This window comes from Anguilla rostrata, chromosome 10, assembly GCF_018555375.3.
Source record: "Anguilla rostrata isolate EN2019 chromosome 10, ASM1855537v3, whole genome shotgun sequence".
Lineage (NCBI taxonomy): Eukaryota > Metazoa > Chordata > Actinopteri > Anguilliformes > Anguillidae > Anguilla > Anguilla rostrata.
In genome coordinates, this window is record NC_057942.1 from 31382504 (window position 1) to 31402993 (window position 20490).

The 20490-nt window shown below is 39.6% G+C and overlaps 1 protein-coding gene across 1 annotated transcript; it reads right to left on the reverse strand.

Annotated features, from left to right (window-relative positions):
* Positions 1 to 4898: 4898 nt before the first annotated feature.
* LOC135233209 (arrestin domain-containing protein 3-like) lies at positions 4899 to 11280 on the reverse strand. Its single transcript, XM_064296524.1, has 5 exons — positions 11262 to 11280; positions 10828 to 10975; positions 9036 to 9132; positions 7251 to 7507; positions 4899 to 5977 (listed from the first exon to the last, which is right to left on the reverse strand). Exons 2-5 carry the CDS (start codon positions 10969 to 10971, stop codon positions 5864 to 5866), a joined length of 612 nt encoding a protein of 203 aa, XP_064152594.1. The 5' UTR covers positions 10972 to 10975; positions 11262 to 11280; the 3' UTR covers positions 4899 to 5863.
* Positions 11281 to 20490: the final 9210 nt, after the last annotated feature.

Below are 20490 nucleotides of genomic sequence, written 5' to 3' on the forward strand. Positions count from 1 at the left end.
AAGACTATCAAAACAAACGTCTGTTTACGGCGGAATTATTGGCAGTTATAATTGGATTGCAGTGGGTAGAAGTAGTGAAGCCAGGTGGTTATTTTCTGTTCAAACTCAGAAGCATATTATCTACAGAATCAAGCCAAGATTACTTATTGTAGGGAGCTTTTATTTTTTATTTTTACTTTTATTAAGAATACATTTATTAGGCATCAATATACATTTGTTGGGTCCCTGGGCATGTTGGTGTAAATAGTACACATACCTTTTTGGAGGGGTGAACGAAAGGCTTGAATCAAACATAAAATAATGGGTATATTGCAAAGCAAATGGGAAAATGAAAGTATAGGATGGTGATGCTATAATATACAAAAATCAAACATAAAATAATGGGTATATTGCAAAGCAAATGGGAAAATGAAAGTATAGGATGGTGATGCTATAATATACAAAAATCAATTAACGTGAAGCAGTTTAAAAAAGTTTAGAAGAGAAGAGGTAATATTATTAAAATTTGATCATACAGGGCTCAACTCAACCTAATGTTTGATGGGTAAGCGTAACTCAGATATGTGTGTGGAATGCAATGTCAAAGAAAATGCTGAACATTATTTACAATGCCCAAAATATCATTTAGATGGGGAAAGGTTGCATCAAAGGCTAAAAGAGGTTGGATTGGGATGGGACTTTGAAGGGATATTAGGGATGGGAGCTGAGATAGGATATGGGAGGTCAGCAAGGCACTTTTTTGTTTTTTTAGAGATAATAAGTTAATGAGTAGAATATAAGATTTTGGTTACTAAATAAGATTTAGAAGAGAACAATTAAGTGATGTGACATTTATTTGGCAGATGCTTATCTGCATACCAAAGGTCATTGGAACAACAACAAAACACAGGTTTGATGAGGTACAATACTCATTATGTAATAGTTATTCATAGCCATGAACACATTAAGTCCAGTTTACACAGTAAACATAGGCTAGGTCAGAAAGTTATGAATCAAGCTAGGTACAAGTGTAACATTAAAGTGCTACAGGAATAAATTAGAAGGATACAAATGATAAGAGCGATCCTAGATTGGGGGTGCCCTGCTGAGTAGTGATAGTCCAGGTACAGTCTGAAGAGATGCATCTTCAGACCACGGCGGAAGATGGGCAATGACTTGGTGGTTCATAGCAGAACTGGGAGTTCGTTCCACCACTGGGGAGCTAAGGTGGAGAAGCTCCGTGGTAGGGATGAGTGAGAACCATTCACCCGGACGGCAGGGAGTACCTGCCCTGCTGCAGAAGATCGGAGTGTTTGAGCTGGCGTGTAGGATTGAATCATGTCCTGTAGGTAGGCGGGGGCTGTCCTGTTGGCTGCAGCGTAGGCAAGGGTCAGGACTTTGAATCTGATCCTGGTAGCGGCAGGTAGCCAGTGCAGTGACCTCAGCAGGGGAGTGTCATGTGAGAACTTAGGAAGGTTGAAGACAAGTCACGCAGCAGCATTCTGAAACATCCATAGTGGCTGTATGGCACACGCTGACAGGCTTGCAAGGAGGGAGTTGCAGTAATTAAGGCGGGAGATCACCATAGCCTGGACAAGTAGCTGGGTGGAGTACGTGATCAGGTATGGTCAAATCCTCCTGATGCTGTACAGGAGGAATCTACAGGACCGTGATGTTGCCTTGATATGCACCTTGAGGTCCAGCTGGTCATCCAGGACCACCCCCAGGCTCTTTGCAGAGTGAGAGGCAGTCACTGTGGTGCGATTGACAGTGATTGAGAGCTCCCGTAGTGGCCAAGGTCTTGTGAGCATTGAGCTTCAGGTGATGCCTGGCCATTCTTGTTGAGATGTCAGCCAGGCAGGCTGATATTCTCTCACTAACCTAAATGGCAGAGGGAGGGAAAGAGAAGGAGAGTTGTGTATCGTCAGCATAACAGTGATAATAGAAGCTGCGTGAATGAGAAGCTAATGACTGAACCATGAGATTTGGTGTATTCAGGAATTATAGGAAATGAGCAAGGAGATAAAGGAGCAAAAGAAGCTACAAAAAGAGATCAGGTAGACATTAAAATCAAATTAAGCCAAAAGCATGATCAATCGTCAAAATAAAATAAGGCAAAGAGAGTGTGATCGAGAAACTAGGAGGTCATCATTTATATAGCCTTGAAAGGTGGTAGGACAAACAAGATGTATTGGCAGAAGTAGAAAATAGAAATCTATCATTACAACAATGAGAATAGGTAATAAAGAGTTAAATAGCACATTATTCATGGCCAAGAAACATTCTAATGGAAGATGTGATTACTGCAAACAGATAGAAGCAATGCAACATGTGTTATTTGAATGTAAGAAATATATAGAACATAGGATAATTAAAGGTACAGTACATACAGACACATTCGGATACTGAGCGTCGTTAATTGTTTTATGGGACTGATGTCGAGAAAGATGACACGTTCCTAGCCAGTTATGGTAATGTATGGATAAATAGAATTGTACTTGCAGAAGATTTATTCCAGGATCAACATATCTTGCTTTTACCTGTCACCAATCACTCTTCATATATTTTGGATTTATACAATAAACATCCAAAAGGACAGAGAGAAGCTAGTTTCAGTGTGGACTACATGGTGGTGGATGGGAATAATCCGACAGTTTATTTACCTTTTGTGAACGTCATCGTAGTGTGAATTAAATATTCTGAAAATGTTCTCTTTGCTTAATTGTTGGTATAATTTATTTATCTGTTTTGTCCTGGACACCAGACTGCACACATCTAATCAAACCATGGCTATATTAGTATTTTTTTCAATCTTAATCATTAGTCTTACAACAATTTGTAAGATGGATGTACAGCACTGTAGCCATGATTTGTTGGTTAATATTGTTTAATTGTTAACGCTCTTCATGTTGTCATGACATTGGGTGGTTTATATGTGTTTCCCTCTGTTGGGTTGTGACATGCAGAGGTCTGGCTATACACTGTCCCATCGGGAAAATTCCTTTTATTTCTTCTCAAGACAATGACAGCAGGTCATACCTTCAGATCCTCATAAGGTGTCTTGCTGATGATAAGGATGGTGAAGAGGAATATTTATTATATAGTTTTTTGCCATCAAAAGACATCCAAATACTTTCAAATAAATTCATGAGTTATTATTGGTGGCCAAATTTGAAATGAACAACTTGCAACCGAATTACAATGAAAAACATTATTAAATAACAACAAATATTCATGTCTAATCTAAAGAGGAGGCTCAACTAACTTTAAAAAATAATGAATGTTATGGACATGGACAGGTTACAGTCACAAAAGGAATATTTGAAGGAAAATACCAAACCACAGCCTGTTTCTCCCAAATCGTCCCAAGGACACCAAGATCAAAGCTCAAAAACCAGAAGACAGCCGAATATTCCAGGAAGTCAGGGATGAAAATGTAAAAATGCCAGATATGCTGTAAGACAAAAACGTCAGACCCTGCACACATGAAACATCAAGGAAACACCAGGCCCAGATGTAAGGTTCAGATTCCTCAGATGGCCACATCATATATCAGACCTTAAATGTCCACTGCAAGAGGTGTTCACTGGCTGAGGTTAAACACTAAAAAACTCAAACAATGTAAAGAAAGGTTCGCATTTTATGCTGCCATAAGGCCGCAAATTTACTTACTAAAGTTGTGTTATGTTACTGGACACAGGCCTAAGCACTATGATATTATTATCAAAAGATTCACTGTCTAACTATCTTAATGAGACAAAACTAGATATTTAAAAACAAGATATTCGACAATGTAGAAAGGAGGGATGTGGCATAACAAGACTTCCGTATCTCTATTTGCACTGCCTGCAGGCAGGCCCACCCTCCTAACCATCAAAGGAATGCTGTTTGACTGCTTTTTTTCCCTCTGCCACATGCAAACTTTCCACAGGCTGCAGCCTCTTTATAACACAGTGTACTGCTTAAGCTGAAACAGTGTACCTTTCATAGTGACAGTTTCACTTGAAAAACGCACCATAACTCTCTTTCAGGTGTTAATTTACTCCCAGGTTTCTATTAGTTACTTAAATGAGGGTGATGTTTCATCTGTGTATATAAAAATTATGCATTTAAGAAACACATCTGTCTATTTTTTATGTACTTGAATTTTTTGAAGTGCGCCCATGGTCTCCCATTTTCTACATCTGTTCTTATACATATGCCAGAGTTCCTGGGCTGTCCATAGATGTCTGCAATCAGTGACAATTTTATTGTAAAGTACCCTATACCTAATGTCAGACTCAGCTCAAAGGGCAATACTGCTAACATGACTTTTGTCACGGTGGTGTGGAGTGGGCGGTGGGGGAGGACCTGCTGAGAGATTTACTTGAGGGTTACACTGTAGCATCTTATAATCAAGATAAAAGATTTCTTGTTTAGATCATTGGTTCTCAAACAGGATCCTGGGTGCCCTATGTGTGCTGGTTTTGGTTTCTGCCAAATTCTTGACAAGTTAAGGATGTTGAAAACATGCAGTTAACTTCTTCCACAGTTTGTTCTTAAATGGATTTTAAAGCAACACAGGTTAAGCTCATATTTTAGATGATCCGATGGCAGAGAACACAGGTGTTTCCTAAACCTTCAGTTTGTTCATGGAATTATCAACTTGGGTGAAAGATACATCTTAGGGAGGCAGCCCATCTTGCAAAATCCTGGTCTAGTGTTTGGTTCAGTTCCTTTTCTGGAAAGTCTTTTAGTAGCAGTTTTCATATGGGTAGTGTTATAATTTAAACATTGGAAAAATTCTGTTTTCACAGGCAGTTGCTTTGTCTTTGAACTTTTCATTTTCTACAAATTGGTCCATTGCAGTGCATCAAGCGTCAGAGCAGCATTATATTGAGAAAGGCAGGAAAGAAAAAACTTCAAGCAGACCTGGGCCAAAAATTTCATTTGATATTTTATTTATTTGTGAAGTACATCATTAAATATGGTCAACCTTAGCAAACATGTTAATTTTATAATGTTATAAAAATAAACATTTCAGTTTGGTATCACAAGACTAATACTAATTCTCTACAGTTCCCTAGATATGGAAAAGTTAAGTTAACAAGGTCACATTGTAACTCCTTAGAATTTAGGAAAATAAAATAATGTATAAAATATTGTTTATACAGTGGTCCGATGTATTTACAGGTATGATATTTGTGCAATTTGTTTTCAAAATATGGAAAGGGTATTAAAATAATTTTGGATAAAATAAAATAGTGATCTCCTGGAATTGGTGCCCAAATAAAAATATACTTACAATATTAAAAACATAATAATAATACAGTTGCATTTATTTGCTTTTTAATTCTGAAATATATAATTTTTTAATAGAGGTTTCTTTTGTATAAATTCTGAAGAATTGGATATAGAAAAGAATCAACATAATGAGGTCTACAGTTTGTAAACAATATAAAAAATGTAGCCTAATTACACAATTATTTACAGTATTATACAATTTCCCAGGTTTGACATTGTCAAATCACCTAAGTGAATTTTAAATTCTTTTTTAATTTGAGGCTAGCATTGAGAAGCAGCCCACTTCCCATTTTCACTATCAAATTATTTTGACTACAGTATTCAATTACTTCAGTTACACTACACACCCCCCTAACTTCCATCCTTCTTGGTTTGATCTGAGAAAGTTTAATGTATCTGATATATCTAATGTATATATTTGGTATATAATTATAATCATGCATATATTTTGGATATAATAATTTTTAATAATCAGGTAGGTACACCTCATGTACCTTTAAAAGATTCTACTGTCCTAACAGGTTCTAGTCAAGCTCAACCATGCTTTTGTTGGAAGAAATGCATTTGTACAGGCCTCTCCGTGAACAGAATCAGGACTCTCCTATGACGGGGGCCATATTGGCACCATCTTTCCAAACTCTGAATCGGCAGAAAGTATCACCACGGGTAGCTTAACCTCTGGGTCTTTAGCAGCAAATGGAATGTCGAGGTAGACCTGTAAAATAAGCAGAGTTGGTAAATGGTAAATGGTAAATGGACTGCATTTATATAGAGCTTTTAACCAAAGTGCTTTACAATCGATGCCTCTCATTAGCCGGAGCAGTTAGGGGTTAGGTGTCTTGAGCCAGACCAACCTAGTGACATCACAACCTAGCTTGTTCCAAAATGGCTGCACCCTAGTCCTACAAACTGCAAAAAACTTGAAACTTTAGTTCATTTCTCTGGAAAATAAAGGTCAATATCCGATTTGAATGCAGGATCATCCAATGTAAAAAGCAAATCAACCAGAGTCATATTACGGAGTGCTTCACGTCCCCTTCAACACTCATTTTGTGGGATAATGCCATCAGTTGTTGCTAGCCACGGGTTTCTTGGCAATAAATTAAAAGCACCACACAGCAGATTTTGGGAATTTTGAAAATTTCAGTGTATTGTTTCAGGAATAGTTAATTACTAGACTTTGTTCTAATTTAAAGACGTGTAACTGATTACTTCATTGACCTCCTATGGGCCTGGATGGTGTTAGACATTTTTGTGGGCATGCCCTCTCTTGCTGACTGGATCCATTACAGAACTGACTGATTCATTTGTGAAGAGTGAACAATTCAATGACCTGAATTATACAAACCTGCATTATTTTTCAACCTTACAGACTGTACTATACATTTTCAAAACATGACTCAGCAATTTGAATTGCACTGAAACTACCTCTGCCAGGTTTGGAATGTATCCAAAGCACAACATACAATGCACAAAAACGCACACCCTACCTTGAATTTAAATAGTCTTAGTGTTTTTTCCTTTTGTCTACGAACACAGTTTGGCAATTTCACCAGTAACCGATCTCACCAAACTGTTTATAAAGGAAAAAAATTAAAACACTTGCATTTCTTTGTTCTTCAATGTTGGAGACAAACTTTGAGTCTAGGCCACTGTCTTTGCAGCTAACAGTATCCTGATAAGAAGCAATGCTACAATTTTGTAAATAGACCAGACCAGTACTCTGTCCAATTTTACAATAACCAAAGTAGAAAAAAACTTTGTTGTTTAAATGTAAAAAGAAAGAAAACCCCGCGCACACCTCTTCAATACTGTCATTTATTGAACTATATGCACACATTTCGACCCTCAGGTCTTCATCACGTCAGGTATACATATAGTTCAATAAATGGAAGCACTGAAGAGTAGTGTGCAGGGTTTTCTTTCTTTTTACAATTTTACAATGACATCACATTTCCAGTGTAAGTTTAAGTGGGAAGGTACCATACCTTTAGCCTGTACTCCACATGCACAACCTTGCAGTTTAGGATCGTGGGACACACACTGTTAGGGATGGTCAGCACTTTAGTGACCGTTTGGTGTGTGGAGGCAGAGATGGTCTCTCCTGCTTCCTTTAAGACATTCTTTGTGTAGACCCTTCTGTTCCCTCTGGCAAAGAAACTCTGCTTCTGGTAGAGACGAAACTTGGGCACGATGTTGCGCGAGGAGTTGTTGCCTATTTCGGCAGTGATCTTTAACCCTTCACCTGTGAGAAGGGAGTTCACAGCGGAAACACTTTAAACAAAACACTGACAGCATTGCTCCAGTCCAAAAAACCACAATGATCAGATAAATGATGAGGGTGGAAAGAAAGAAAGGCTAAATAAGCTTTTCTTTGTAACTTTCAGCTCCAATATTAGCTATCCGCTTTTGAAATATCAGGGCTCTACGCTAACATTTTTTCCAAGAAGCACATGTGCTCCTAAGTTGAAAGACACTAATGCATCCCAATTAGTAGATCCTAAATTATTTATCCAGTTAGCACACATCAAATTTCAGGAACAAATGGGAGCACTGTAGTGCTCTGAATATGGTCCTCTATGCAGGAAATGGAGAACACCGCTGTGATACCATTGTTTATACAGAATTACTTGCAAATGTGTAACTAATATGCAGCTTTTTACATAACCAAATCATAAGGAGCATTCCCTCTGCAAAGGTCTTCCCCACTTTTTCCCAATTCACAAATCCCTGTCATGAAAGCCCAAATTAATACTTACACACTATTCATATAGAAAAAAATTAATTTGGTGCTCAACGCAGCAGGGCTGAGCTTATCCAGTTCCCACCCAAATTCATGCACCTGTGCAGCCGCATAGATGCATGAATCCCACTGCTGATTTGGGGGAGTGTAGACATCCACGGTTCTCCTTCGAAATATGGGTGTCACCAGTTGCTTCTTCTCACACTGCGGGCTAACTTCCATAGATCAGTCAGAGGAAGACCTTTGAGTGCAATCTATGGGCACCCTGTCGACCGGCCGGGGTCGCTAGATATCGGTGCATGCAGACCCCTATCCGACTGAACCCTCCCATTCCCTGGAAAATGTAATCGCAAATTGCATGTCGCCCTATAGAGCTACCGCATGCAGTCAGCACAGGCACGGTTTGGATTCAATCGGAGGCCGTGAGGGTCATCCATAGACCGTAGAATAATATGGGCAAAGTCACTGTCAACCATTGACTCTCCATGGGCTTGGTGAAAAGGGTTTTGAAGCCCAGGAAGTGTTGTTCGTGGGTGCCACCATGTTGTACAAATTGGAGCCAGAGACTGCACAGTAGGAATTTGAAGCCGAGTCTTGAAGTCCAGGGATTTGAACTCCAGTCCACTTAGCGTGTGTGATACAGTGACTTGGTTGTAATGCAAACTGTCCCTGACTTGTCCACAAAATATTACCGGCTTGTCCAAATAGCACAATAACTTATGGGGAGACATTAGATGAAGAAAAAACACCTATTGCGACTACGTTTTCTTGTCTAGGAAAAAAAATGATTGACTTCGAATTTTGATCGTATTATTGCCATTGATTTATGTTAAAACGGGTGGCTGAAACGCCTATACTGGAGCCAACCGCACTGGCGCTAGTGAGGAACATCTCTCAACAAGACAAGGAAGAGAGCTTCTGGCTCATCCGTGCGCCAGTGTGGTGCCTTAACCAAATGGCTCATCCAGGAGCAATAAGGTTCAAGTTTCTAAGAAACAAACATGCACAAAGGAACTATGGAACACCGTACCTTGCAGGTACCCAATCCTTTCTGTTCTGATGTTCATGGCAACATTTCCAGAATTGAAAACTTTCATCTTCTCTTCCTTAATGCCAAACTGGGGTTCCTGTACAAAAGATGATGTGTCATGTCTCATTAAAGACTGGTACAGTCCCAGTAGGACATAGAAAACATGGTGCTTAATGTTCCCTGTGTAAGAATCTTAAGGTAAGTTTCTGAATGAAGCACGATGGCAGTGGAACCTCACGAGGCCATCCACATCCTCCATGTACAGTTGTGAAAGTTTAACAGACAGGAATTAACTAAAGCCGCGTTTCCACCAAAAGTACCCAGAACTTTTAGTCCCAGGAACTACTTTTCAAGGAACTAAAAGGTTGTTGTCTGCGTTTCCACCGCGGTCTAAAGTCCCGTGAAGATTAGGCAAATTAGCCCAGTGACGTATAAAAAAGCGACGTTGTCGTCGGTCCATCTGTCCTATGATTTCTTCTGTAACCCCATACTACCACCGAAGTAGCCTACATTAATTTCTAATAACCGGGACAGCCCGGAGTGGTTTATTCCACTTATAGGCTATACAACGGGTTACCAACGATGACTATATATGGTTACTTTTGTATTTATTGATTTTTATCTATTTAATCACCTGAAATTGAAATATTCTTCTGCAGCCGTTTGGGCATATTTTACCATTGTCAAGCAAAACTGTCATTTGTAGTTGAACTTGGACCGTTGTTATGCAACAAATATGATATAACAGGCCAATAGTCAGATTGTAACTGTTTTATATATCCTCTCAAACACATTCATTATATTTTTATGCGAACATTCACTTTCATGTCTTGACATCCGAGGCGACAGAATGCATTCACATTCCACAAATAACTGGCAACAACAGCAGAAAACATGCACACGTTGTAAACAATTTGCTGTTGAATTGATTACTTTCTTGTCGTCAATTCCATATAGGCTAATCGAAAAATGACAAGAATAGAACGAAAAGTCTGACTTGCGTGAAAATTTAAATTAGCAGTGGTACAGCCACCGTTTGCTTTCCTCCAAAGTTACTGCTAGCCGAGCAGCAAAGTGTGCCCTCCAGATGCGAACCATGCACCATAAATTAGTCCATAGTCTTCCTGGTATTTTTGTGGAATTGAAGAATGGCAGAGTAAAATTACGGCAGTCTCAAAAAGCAAAAGGGACGATTACTAGAATTAACCTGTTATTTTACCCTGACAAAAAGTGCGGAAGGTGATTTCCAGTTTGCTTTTACTGTATCGCCAATGTAAATTACGCAGAACTACCGCATACCTAACATAACTGTATCAAACGTTTTGAGTCAATTACAACGGGCTAACAAAGAAAATCCGGAAGAAAATATTCAGCAACCGAATTAAACCGTTTTAATGTTTTAGTACATAATATGCTGTCCCAGCACGAATGCTTAGCATTTTATAAAACAAATACTAAAGCAAGAAAAGAACAGAAGAGCACACGTTATAATTCCAAGACGTTGGCAGGCTATAACCAAAAGTAGGCTACTCCGCCGTTGAAATAAAACACTGCAAGTAGTCAACCAATCAGAAATTTTCAGTGCTTGCGCCCCACCCCAAAGGTTCCGGTACTTTTGGAAAGCCGAGCAGGGACTTTTTGGGGGGTAAAATAAAGTCCCGGAACTTAATTTAGACCCCAGTTTCTGCGGTCGAAACGCACTGAGTTCCTCAAAAGGTTCCTAGTTCCAGGGTAAAGTTCCTGCAGTGGAAACGCGGCTTAAATGAACTGAATAAAATGAATAAGTGCATACCATCAGATCAGGAATGAGCGGGTCAGTCTTTGAAATAAAGGTGAATTTTGTCTTGGTTTTGCTCGGCGCTCGCATTGATCTGCTCAACTTGGCCTCCAGAGTGTAGAAAATTTTGCCACTAGTACCCTTAAATGATGATGGCATGTCTCTGTGAAGGGAAATTGAAAAAGGAGTTGATTAAAACATTGATTTTAAAAAAAAAACAAAGCTAAAAGTTTCTTGGAATATCTCCAGACAATTCAGGCGCTTGCCCTTGTGGAATCTGAAATGTGAACGGGTACTCATGGATTCCAGGTACCACAATGTTGCTGTCTGTAAAAAAAAAAAAAATAAATTAAAAAAAATACAATGGATTCCATCGGCCATTCCAGTGGCCAGACAACAAAGTGAAAGACCACAACTGAACGAGAGGGTCCACAGTTAGTCACACTCACATGTCTCTCCACTCCCAGTCAACAGCATTTGAAAGTCTTGTCCTGAAATAAACCAGCAAAATTATGCCATGGCTATGAGCATTTAAAATAAACATCTTTTCAACTTTTTGTAGGTGTAACACAACCACAGGCTTAACCCTTAAAGACAATCATGGCAGAAAAAGGACTGGCAGATTGGATAGACTGCCAGCAAAGATTACCCAAAAATTTTGTTCCCCATCATTGTAGGTTTATTTTATATGTTTTATTTAATTATAGTTTAAAATTTAAAAACACATTTACTAAAATGTATTTAAGGGTACATATAGTTCAAATCTTACATACATTTTTTCTTCACTTACCACTTATCAATGCTGGTTTTCTTTCTATCAAATATCTTGATAATTTAAATTAGACATTCATTTTCAAGAAAGCAAGTTTAATAACAGTAAATTTGCTCTAATACTTATTTTAACACAACATAAGTTTCACTCAATGTAGGCTAATTAACTTTGTCTTTGAAGTCCACTCTGACATAATGTAGCCTTAAGAGAACAAATCATCCATCATTATACATTTAAAGCATCTAATTAAGGACAAGGAACAGATCATTACTATCAAGTGCTAATTTTTGTTGAAATCAGCATACAAGCCTTAGCAGTATTAGTTTGAAAACCCCGTAAACATACATGGGGTAGCTTACAGGTCGAGGGTCCAGATGTGGGGGGAATCAAAGCTGGAAAACACGTGAATGATTTGGAGGAATGGGTTCATGGCCACCGGACTTGAAGGACTAGTTTGGCAACCGTCAATGCTGTTAGCTTCTATTGACAATATATATGGCCCTATGACCTTATCTGAATAATTAACATTGGTACTATTTAAAATGCTTAGACTGTGCAGTATCGATGTATATAGACATTTAGGACGAGACTGTATTTACTCTATTAGCCAATAGAAAGTAAACAAACTATGCCACTTTTGAAATAGTTATCATAGGTTACTAGAAATACCTTACCGTCACCCTTTTCCTCTTGAATGATGTAGTTCTCCAATGTGAAATATTTCTCTTTATCGTAATATACCACCGTTACTTGACCATAGCGTTCAGTCCACAACGCCCTCGCTTTTCCTTTTGCTTTAATCAAGAGAGAATCGATCTTAGTTTCTTTGCGAACTTCCAAAATGAGACGTCCTGATATGAAATCTCCACACGAAAACGTGTTTTCCTGATTAATCGCATCGTAAATAATTGAAATATTTTTTATGGAACGTGCCATTTCCAGATATCCAAACAATGAACGCGAAAATGGTTCAGTGGAACAAGTCTACCTTTACAATCCCTTCGATATGCTACGTTTGTCTTGACGAAATATCATCAAACCTTTACGAGCAAACGCTCGTCACAAGTGGGAACTTTATATACAAAATTCCCTCTTCCGCATCGAAGAGTGGGCGTGTTTCTAGGCACGGTCTTGTTGTCAGCCTACGCCTACGGGTAGGTACGGGCAGAGACATAGAAAGTCACGTCAATGCATACCCTCTATAACGAGGGGCCTCTTACGCAATAGAGGAAACTACTGCATAGCAATAACAATAGAGGTACTACACGAAATAGGGTTAGAGAACGTAACGTTCTGGCCAACAATTTTTGCCATTTCCCTACGGATTTAGCTGGATAACTGCGCTGAGTAAAACCAGGAACACTTATTTTAACTTCAGTCTATGTGCCAGATTTGAGAGGGTTCTGGATTTTACTTGGTGCAGTGACCAGCTAACTCAGAAACCATGCCCAGGTCATTGAGTGATAGCATTGATGAAAGTAATAGCAAAGAGGTTGAATTGTACTTTTTCACATTTGTAACTTCCAAAAGTGTTCTTATAATCCAAAAGTCAGAAGTTCAGAGTATTGCCTAGAGGACACATTTCATGACCCAGAGCAGATCTGTAGGTTGCCAACATTTTTTATGTCAATTTCATGCATGCATACATACATAGTATGGGGTACAGGGTAATGGGACCACTGAACCAGTGATCATTCTGAATAAATGTTGCTGTTTAGAAAATCAAAGCTAGGATGGAGCACATGGAGATGAGAATAAAACCATAAAAGCATTGTGACAGAAAGGCATGACCATTGCATGGTGAGAAATGTAATAAATTATATAAACAGTAGCGTCATTTAAGTTTTGTGGGAATATTTTCACAGAAAAAACCCCTAAATTTCTTAAATTTCTTCAGTGTATTTTACTTGTTTTCAATGTCAAGCACAGCACACTACGGATAGCTGCAGATACAATGTTTGTTGCAAGCCAGCTGGCACAGTCATATCAAAAATCACATCTACTGTAGTAATTAACTGCATGTTTCTTGGGGTGTAAAAACTTGGCAAATGGATCAAGTTCCCATAATCGTATGGCTACATATGTTGAAATATTGTGTAGTTTGGTCAATGGACTGACACAAAACAAGCATAGACACCTGTTATTTTGTGAATAGGAAACCTATTAGATATTGGTTTATTACAATGGCTCTAAACTTACTAAATCACATTTAGTCACATATAGTGAAATAACACTATGGAGAGTTAATCTCATTAATATATAAAACACTAAATATCAATAGTTTGTTGAAAATGCATTAAATTCATATTTGAGAGTCAAAACACGATACTACACTTGTCATTAGTCTGAGGCAATAAGAATTCTGTCTCACTCAGATTCTATCTCATCTCACCACTTAGTACGGTATTCATTGAAATCTCAACCAAAAAAATTATTTGAATGGTTTGAATGGCGGTTTGATCACTGGGTCTCTAGCCATGGGAACATCTAGATAGACCTGTAAAACAAGGGAATATGGGATTAGCAATAGATCTAATGAAAACCTGGCGACTATGACCATTTGATATAATGCTGTTAAGAAATAAAGCTTTGTATGCACTTCACTTTCTTAATAAAGCTATAACACAGTAGTATCCATTCTTACATGTTTTGGCTGTTGTGTCAAAAAGACAAATCAACTTTCATGTTTGCATGAAACCTTCCCTTCATCTGATTCCTCCCACAAGAACATAAGTGACATGCACTGGTAGCACAATGCATATTCAAGTAAAAACAGACATGGCTGTTTGGCCCCACATATAGCCTACAAACGGTATTCTACCTTGAGAATTGTGGAGCTTAGAAAGGAGGGAGTCAACTCAAGTCCAAGTTGAAGTTTTTTTATCGATCACATACACATGGCATACCTGGCAGTGAGATTCACTGTTCCCATATGCATCTCTCAATGCACAACAAAGTAAACACAATAAACACAATAAAATAAAAATAAAAACAATAAGCTTTTAGCATAAAAATATATTTACAATTAAGTGGTGCTGGTAATAAATGCTGGTAATAAATAGTAAATGTAATAATAAGTAAGGATAGAAGTAACTAAAGTAGAGTATTGCACATCACACTTGGATTGGCATGAACCAAGTATAAAGTTATCACGTAACAGTGCTAAAGTGGCACAGTGATACAGTGGGGTGTGAGGAGGTAGGAGGGGAAGGGGTGCAAGGGGGCAGTTCAGTTGTTGGTGGAGCTGGGCAGCGGTTAGGGGTCTCAGCTCAGCATGTGAATGGCTTGGGGGTAGAAGCTGTCCTTGAGGCGGTTGGTCTTCGCTGCTATGCTGACTTAGCCAGGCTTCCTCTTGGACATCTTCTTGATGAACAGGCCATGGCTCGGGTGACTGGGGTCGGCGATGATCTTGTTGGCCTCCGCCATGCACCTCGCTGTGTACAGGCCCCTCAGGTTAGGCAGTGCACCGCCTGTGACCCGCTGGGCTGACAGCACCACCCTCTGCAGCCTCTGCCGATCATGTTCGGTGCAGTTGCCGTACCAGGTGGTGATGCAGTCGGTCAGGACACTCTCTGTGGTGCACCTGTAGAAGTTCGTCAAATTTAAGTCCTTGGTGCTTGCATACCAGGCAGCTAAGGGGTCAGCACCAGGGTACATTCAGAGGATCGTCAGACCCTACACACCAGCCAGACCTCTTCGTTCTGCCACCTCTGGACGCTTGGCACCTCCCCCTCTTCGCGTCTGCACTTCCCGCTCCCGTCTGCTGTCTGTCCTGGCCCCTCGCTGGTGGAATGACCTCCCCGTGACGGTCAGAACAGCAGAGAATCTCACCACTTTCAAACGCAGACTGAAGACTCATCTCTTCAGGCTGCACCTCTCCCCACCCCTCCCTAGCCTATAGTTCAGCTCACTGTACCTAGCTAGGATAATTTGATTATGTTAGTGTATCTGGCAGGATTGTTTTTGTAAGATTAGGTGTGATTCCAGTGCTAGTTTGTACTTGGTAGGATTCTTGCTTGCTGAACAAGCTTACTCTACAGGGTTGGAGTCCTGATCGATGTGGTCACTTCTGGCACTACGATCCTTACTTCACTCTAGTGTTTCTTTTGCGCCTCTACATCATGAAACCTATGCACTTGTTGTACGTCGCTCTGGATAAGAGCTTCTGCTAAATGCCTATAATGTAATGTAATGTAATGGAGGCCAAACTTCCATTAGAGGCCATTAGTGGGGGGAGGCCAAACTTCCCCTGCCATCTGAGGTGGAAAAGGCGCTGCTGGGATTTCTTCACCAGCATGTCCACGTGCCGAGGCCACTTCAGATCCATCTTTCCAAACTCAGAATCGACAGGAAGTATCACCACGGGTAGCTTAACCTCTGGGTCTTTAGCAGCAAATGGAATGTCAAGGTAGACCTGTAAAATAAGCAGAGATGGTAAATGGGTGAGAACTGATTTTCAGCAATTGTTGGAGCTCATTCCAGGAGGATGGGGCACTAAAATGGAATGCTGACTTCCCAATTTCTGATCGAGCCCGAGGGACCTTAAGCATAAGCAAGCCATTTGATCGGGTTGGTTCGATAGGGTCCAGAGCGCCACTCTAACAACCTTGTAATATAAGGTGGAAGCATTCCGACAGTGGCCTTAAAGATAAACAAAAACCAGTGTTTATCACGCCTCACTGCCAGAGAAGACAGACCCACCTTGGCATAGAGGACACAGTGGTGGGTACCATAACTATCGCCAGTGATAAATCTGAGGGCAGAGTGATAGACTGTGTCCAAGTGCTTAAGAGAAGAAGGAGCAGCAATTCTATAAATAATGTCACCATAGTCTAACACTGAAAGGAAAACTGCTTCAACAATTATTTTTCTACTGATCATAGGGAAGCAACATCTGTTTCTATAAAGGAAGCCAATTTTTTGTCTCAGTTTGCTGACAAAATCATCTATATGGAATTTAAATGAGAATTTCTCGTCAAGCCAGATGCCAAGATATTTATATTCAGATACTCTCTCAATTTTAGAACTATTTGCAGTGGATATAAATATACTATCATAATCAGTGCTTCTGGCCCTAGTAAACAACATGAATTTTGTTTTGCTTGCATTAAGAACCAGCTTAAGCTTAACAAGAGCCTCCTGAAGGGCATTAAAAGCAAGCTGCAGTTTCTCAATGGCAGCTGAGCAGAATCAGCAATACAATATACAATAGTATCGCCTGCGTATAGATGGACTTGACAGTCATTTAGTGAGGAAACAATATTATTAATGTAAATGGTGAAAAGGATAGGGCCCAGAACTGATCCCTGCGGAACCCCCTTCGACACCGGCAGGAACCCAGACTGGGTGCTCCCAGACTTCACACACTGAAGTCTCCCATACAAATAATTATGAAACCAATCACAAGCTTTACCATCTAAACCAATGCTGCACAGCTTCTGTAAAAGCAAAGCGTGATCGACTGTGTCGAAGGTTTTAGACAGATCTACAAAAAGGGTAGCACAGTGTTTCTTACTGTCTAGAGCAGGCATAATATTGTATGTAACTAGTGTAACAGCTGAGATAGTGCTATGCTTGGCTCTAAATCCAGATTGATGTGGGCTTAGAACTGAATGACTAGAAAGAAATATTTTGAGTTGATTATTTGAGATTCCAGAATTTTAGCTAGGCATAGTAATTTGGAGATCGGTCTATAATTGTTTAGATCATTTCTATCACCTCCTGTGTGCAGTGGAAATACATGTGCCAATTTCCAGATACTAGGGAATATGCCTGTTGAAATAGAAAGATTGAATATGTGTGATAACTGCTCTGCGATGAATGGAGCAGCCATTTTCAGAAAAAAAGGATCTAATTTATCCTCTCCAGTAGAGCTCCTGTGATCAATGGTCTGCAAGGTCTCAAAAAGAACACTAGCAGAGAAGGGCTGAAAGGAAAACTGAAAGACCTGGTTCATAGTATATACACAATCATCACTAATAAGAGGGGGTGCTGTATATTCCTTTTCAAATAAATGCCCAGCCTCGGCAAAGTGCTTGTTGAAAGCTAGGCAAACCTCATTATGATCAGAGATCAAACAGTCACCAGAATCAATGAAGGTAGGGAAGTAGTGGGTCTGTTTTTGATGGAGTTCACTGCCTTCCAGAATTTAGCCGGGTTAGCATAGGACCAGGTATTTAGATCTAGGTAATATTTGGATTTGGCTACTCTTACCGAAGATGTGAATCTATTCCTGCCAAATGTGAAGGGTCACCGGAGTGTCTGGCAAGAGACCAGGCTCTATTCCTTTCTTTAAATAAAGCTGCTAGCTCAGGTGAAAACCAGGGGGTGACTATCTTTAATCCTAAGTTTTTTTAGTGGAGCATGTCTATCAATGACAGAAAGAAGAGTCTTTGTGAAGAAATCCAGAGCCAAGTCGACATCAGTAATCTCAGATGTGTATTGTATATTACTATGGGAAACTATGGGAAGATAAAAAGGCTTGCTCATTAAAATGTCTTAGATTTCTCCTTATAACCTTGTGAGATTTTGTTTTCATTAGCCGAGTACTTCTAATGCAGCCAACAATTACTGAGTTAGGCCCCAGCTGAACATTCAGTGCAAGGAATTAAAAATTAATTGGAATTGTGACTTTTAAAATTGTTACAGAGAAACCTGTTTTAACATATATTCTCACCCCTCCTCCCCTACCAGTTCTATCCACTCTGTATAAGTTGTAACCCATTAGAGCTACGTCTGAGTCACTGATGCTATTTCTAAGCCAAGTTTCACTTAAAACCAGTATATCAAGGTCAGTCTTGATAGTAAACTTCTAATATTTAAGTGAATAATTCCTAATCCTTTTCTGTTTTTAAAGGTAGCTGGATTAAATAGAGTGGGAACAGAGCTGGTGATAGGAGGCTGAAGGGGAATTGTAATTAAATTGGAAACAGTAACAGCACGGATTGGATAATGAGTAGGATATCTAACAGATATTCGGGTAGGAATGATAGGAGGAGAGATATACCGTTTAACATTAAGTTCTAGGATAGGAGAGTAGGGAGAGCCAGTGGGACAGACCGGAGGAGAAGGAAAGGTCACTGAGGATGAAGGAAAAAATTGCACTCCTAACAGATAGGGGGTGCTAGTACTGGAAACAGTGGACTGGGGTAAAACCTGAGAAGAAGAGGGGAATTCGGGGGTGTGTGTAGGAGAGGTAAACAGTCAGTCACGTGGAGAGGACTGTACAGCGTGCTGCAAGTTAGTCTTGAACTCAGTCTTGACCTTGCTCGCCATTCGCATCTGCTCAACTTTGCTTCAAGTTTATATTTAGTTTTGCCGAAAGCCCCTTTAAATGATCCTGGCATCCATCTGTGAAGAGATATGCAAGAAAGAAAAAGTATGGATGATAATTATAGCCTACATAATACACACCTTTAAATAATTAAAATGTATTATTAAAAATACGACTTTGTCAGCTCACTCAGACAGTGAAGCCTACCGTTTCAGAACCTGGAAAGTGAACGGGTACTTGTGGATTCTTGGAGCCACAACATTGTCGTCTGTATCATAATTATAATTTTCAGTTTCACTGAGTGTTATTGACAACACAATGAGGTAATATGCACAATTTGCGAGTGAACAATTTGAAACATTCTAAGCAATTGAGATGTACACATGATTCTCCACACTCGACAAGCTTTTCCTATGGAGATGGAACAATGCATCACGCCATCACCATGCTATCTTCCAAAGTTAACATATTTAAATCTGTTAAAAAGCAGTCATGTCTATTCACCATTATGTTCCCGCATGGTGCTCCAATTCGAAGTATTTTCTTTTGCGTGTAATATCACGGTAGTCACACCATCCTCAGCCCACAGAACCCTAGTTTTCCCCTTTGCTTTAATAAAAGAGAACTGATCTTGACTTCCGTCGTTATTTCCACAGTTAATCTACCCGAGATGAGGTCCCCACTAGGAAGGTGTTGGTTCGTTGACCGGCCGTAATTTATCAACATTTTTTGAATGGCGTTTACCATTCTTTCCAGAATGATTTTAACAATTTAATGATAGAATACGATAATGTTTCTAGTCTCTCAGCGCATGTTAACCTATTTCACACTTACATATAGATGATAACCTACATCCACCCACCTGAAGCTCGTACTGGAAAATGTTTAACACATGTTGTTACGTTATCTACTCCACTTCCCGTATCTAGGTGTATCCTTTTCTGGTTTAGCCTAGATTGGAGCACATATGAAGGACTACTAGTAGTGATAGGACGACGTGAGGCTTTTTTTATTCAACACAAACGAAGCAATTGCTCCAAAATGGTCTGGACGGTTTCATTCCGCTTCTCTAGTTGAAGACAGGCACGCAGTGGATATAAATTTGCACATACCATGAATGTAATGCTCACTTGCAAATTAAGTACATGACAAATGACGGCCACTAGATGATCAGTAAAACTTAAATACAGCTAAAACTGGTCTGAGTAAAGGTCACTAGGTACCACATTGGCCAAACATTAACTGTCGACGAAAAGGGAAAAGACGGGAACTAACAGAACCTGAAGTGATAATATTCCACAAGGTTAATTGCTCTAATGAACCGTGTAGGAATCAAGTCACAAAAATAGAGAAACCATACCTGAAACATGTTCAGAATCTAAATTAAACTGCCTTGTAATCAACCTACAGAAAGAATCTTTATTCTTCAAATCACAAATTCATTTAATGTGTATTTACCAAACGGAGCATCTTCACTCAAGAGCTTCAGCAAGCTGGTTGCCAGCAAACTGGTAGCTTACAGCCATGCCGATACACCAGCTGGTCCATCATGAACCAAACTGACCAAGTTGGTAGACTAATTCACCCAAGCTGGTCCACCACAAGCTAGCTTGACCTAGCCGATTCCTCAGGA

Coding starts and splice junctions, on each gene's coding strand:
- LOC135233209 (XM_064296524.1), bottom strand. CDS start 10,971: ATGCCATCATCATTTAAGGGTACTAGTGGCAAAATTTTCTACACTCTG. Junction 7,508..9,035: donor AAGGATTGGGTACCTGCAAG/GTACGGTGTTCC, acceptor CCCTTCTCACAG/GTGAAGGGTTAAAGATCACT. Junction 5,978..7,250: donor ATGTGGAGTACAGGCTAAAG/GTATGGTACCTT, acceptor CTTATTTTACAG/GTCTACCTCGACATTCCATT.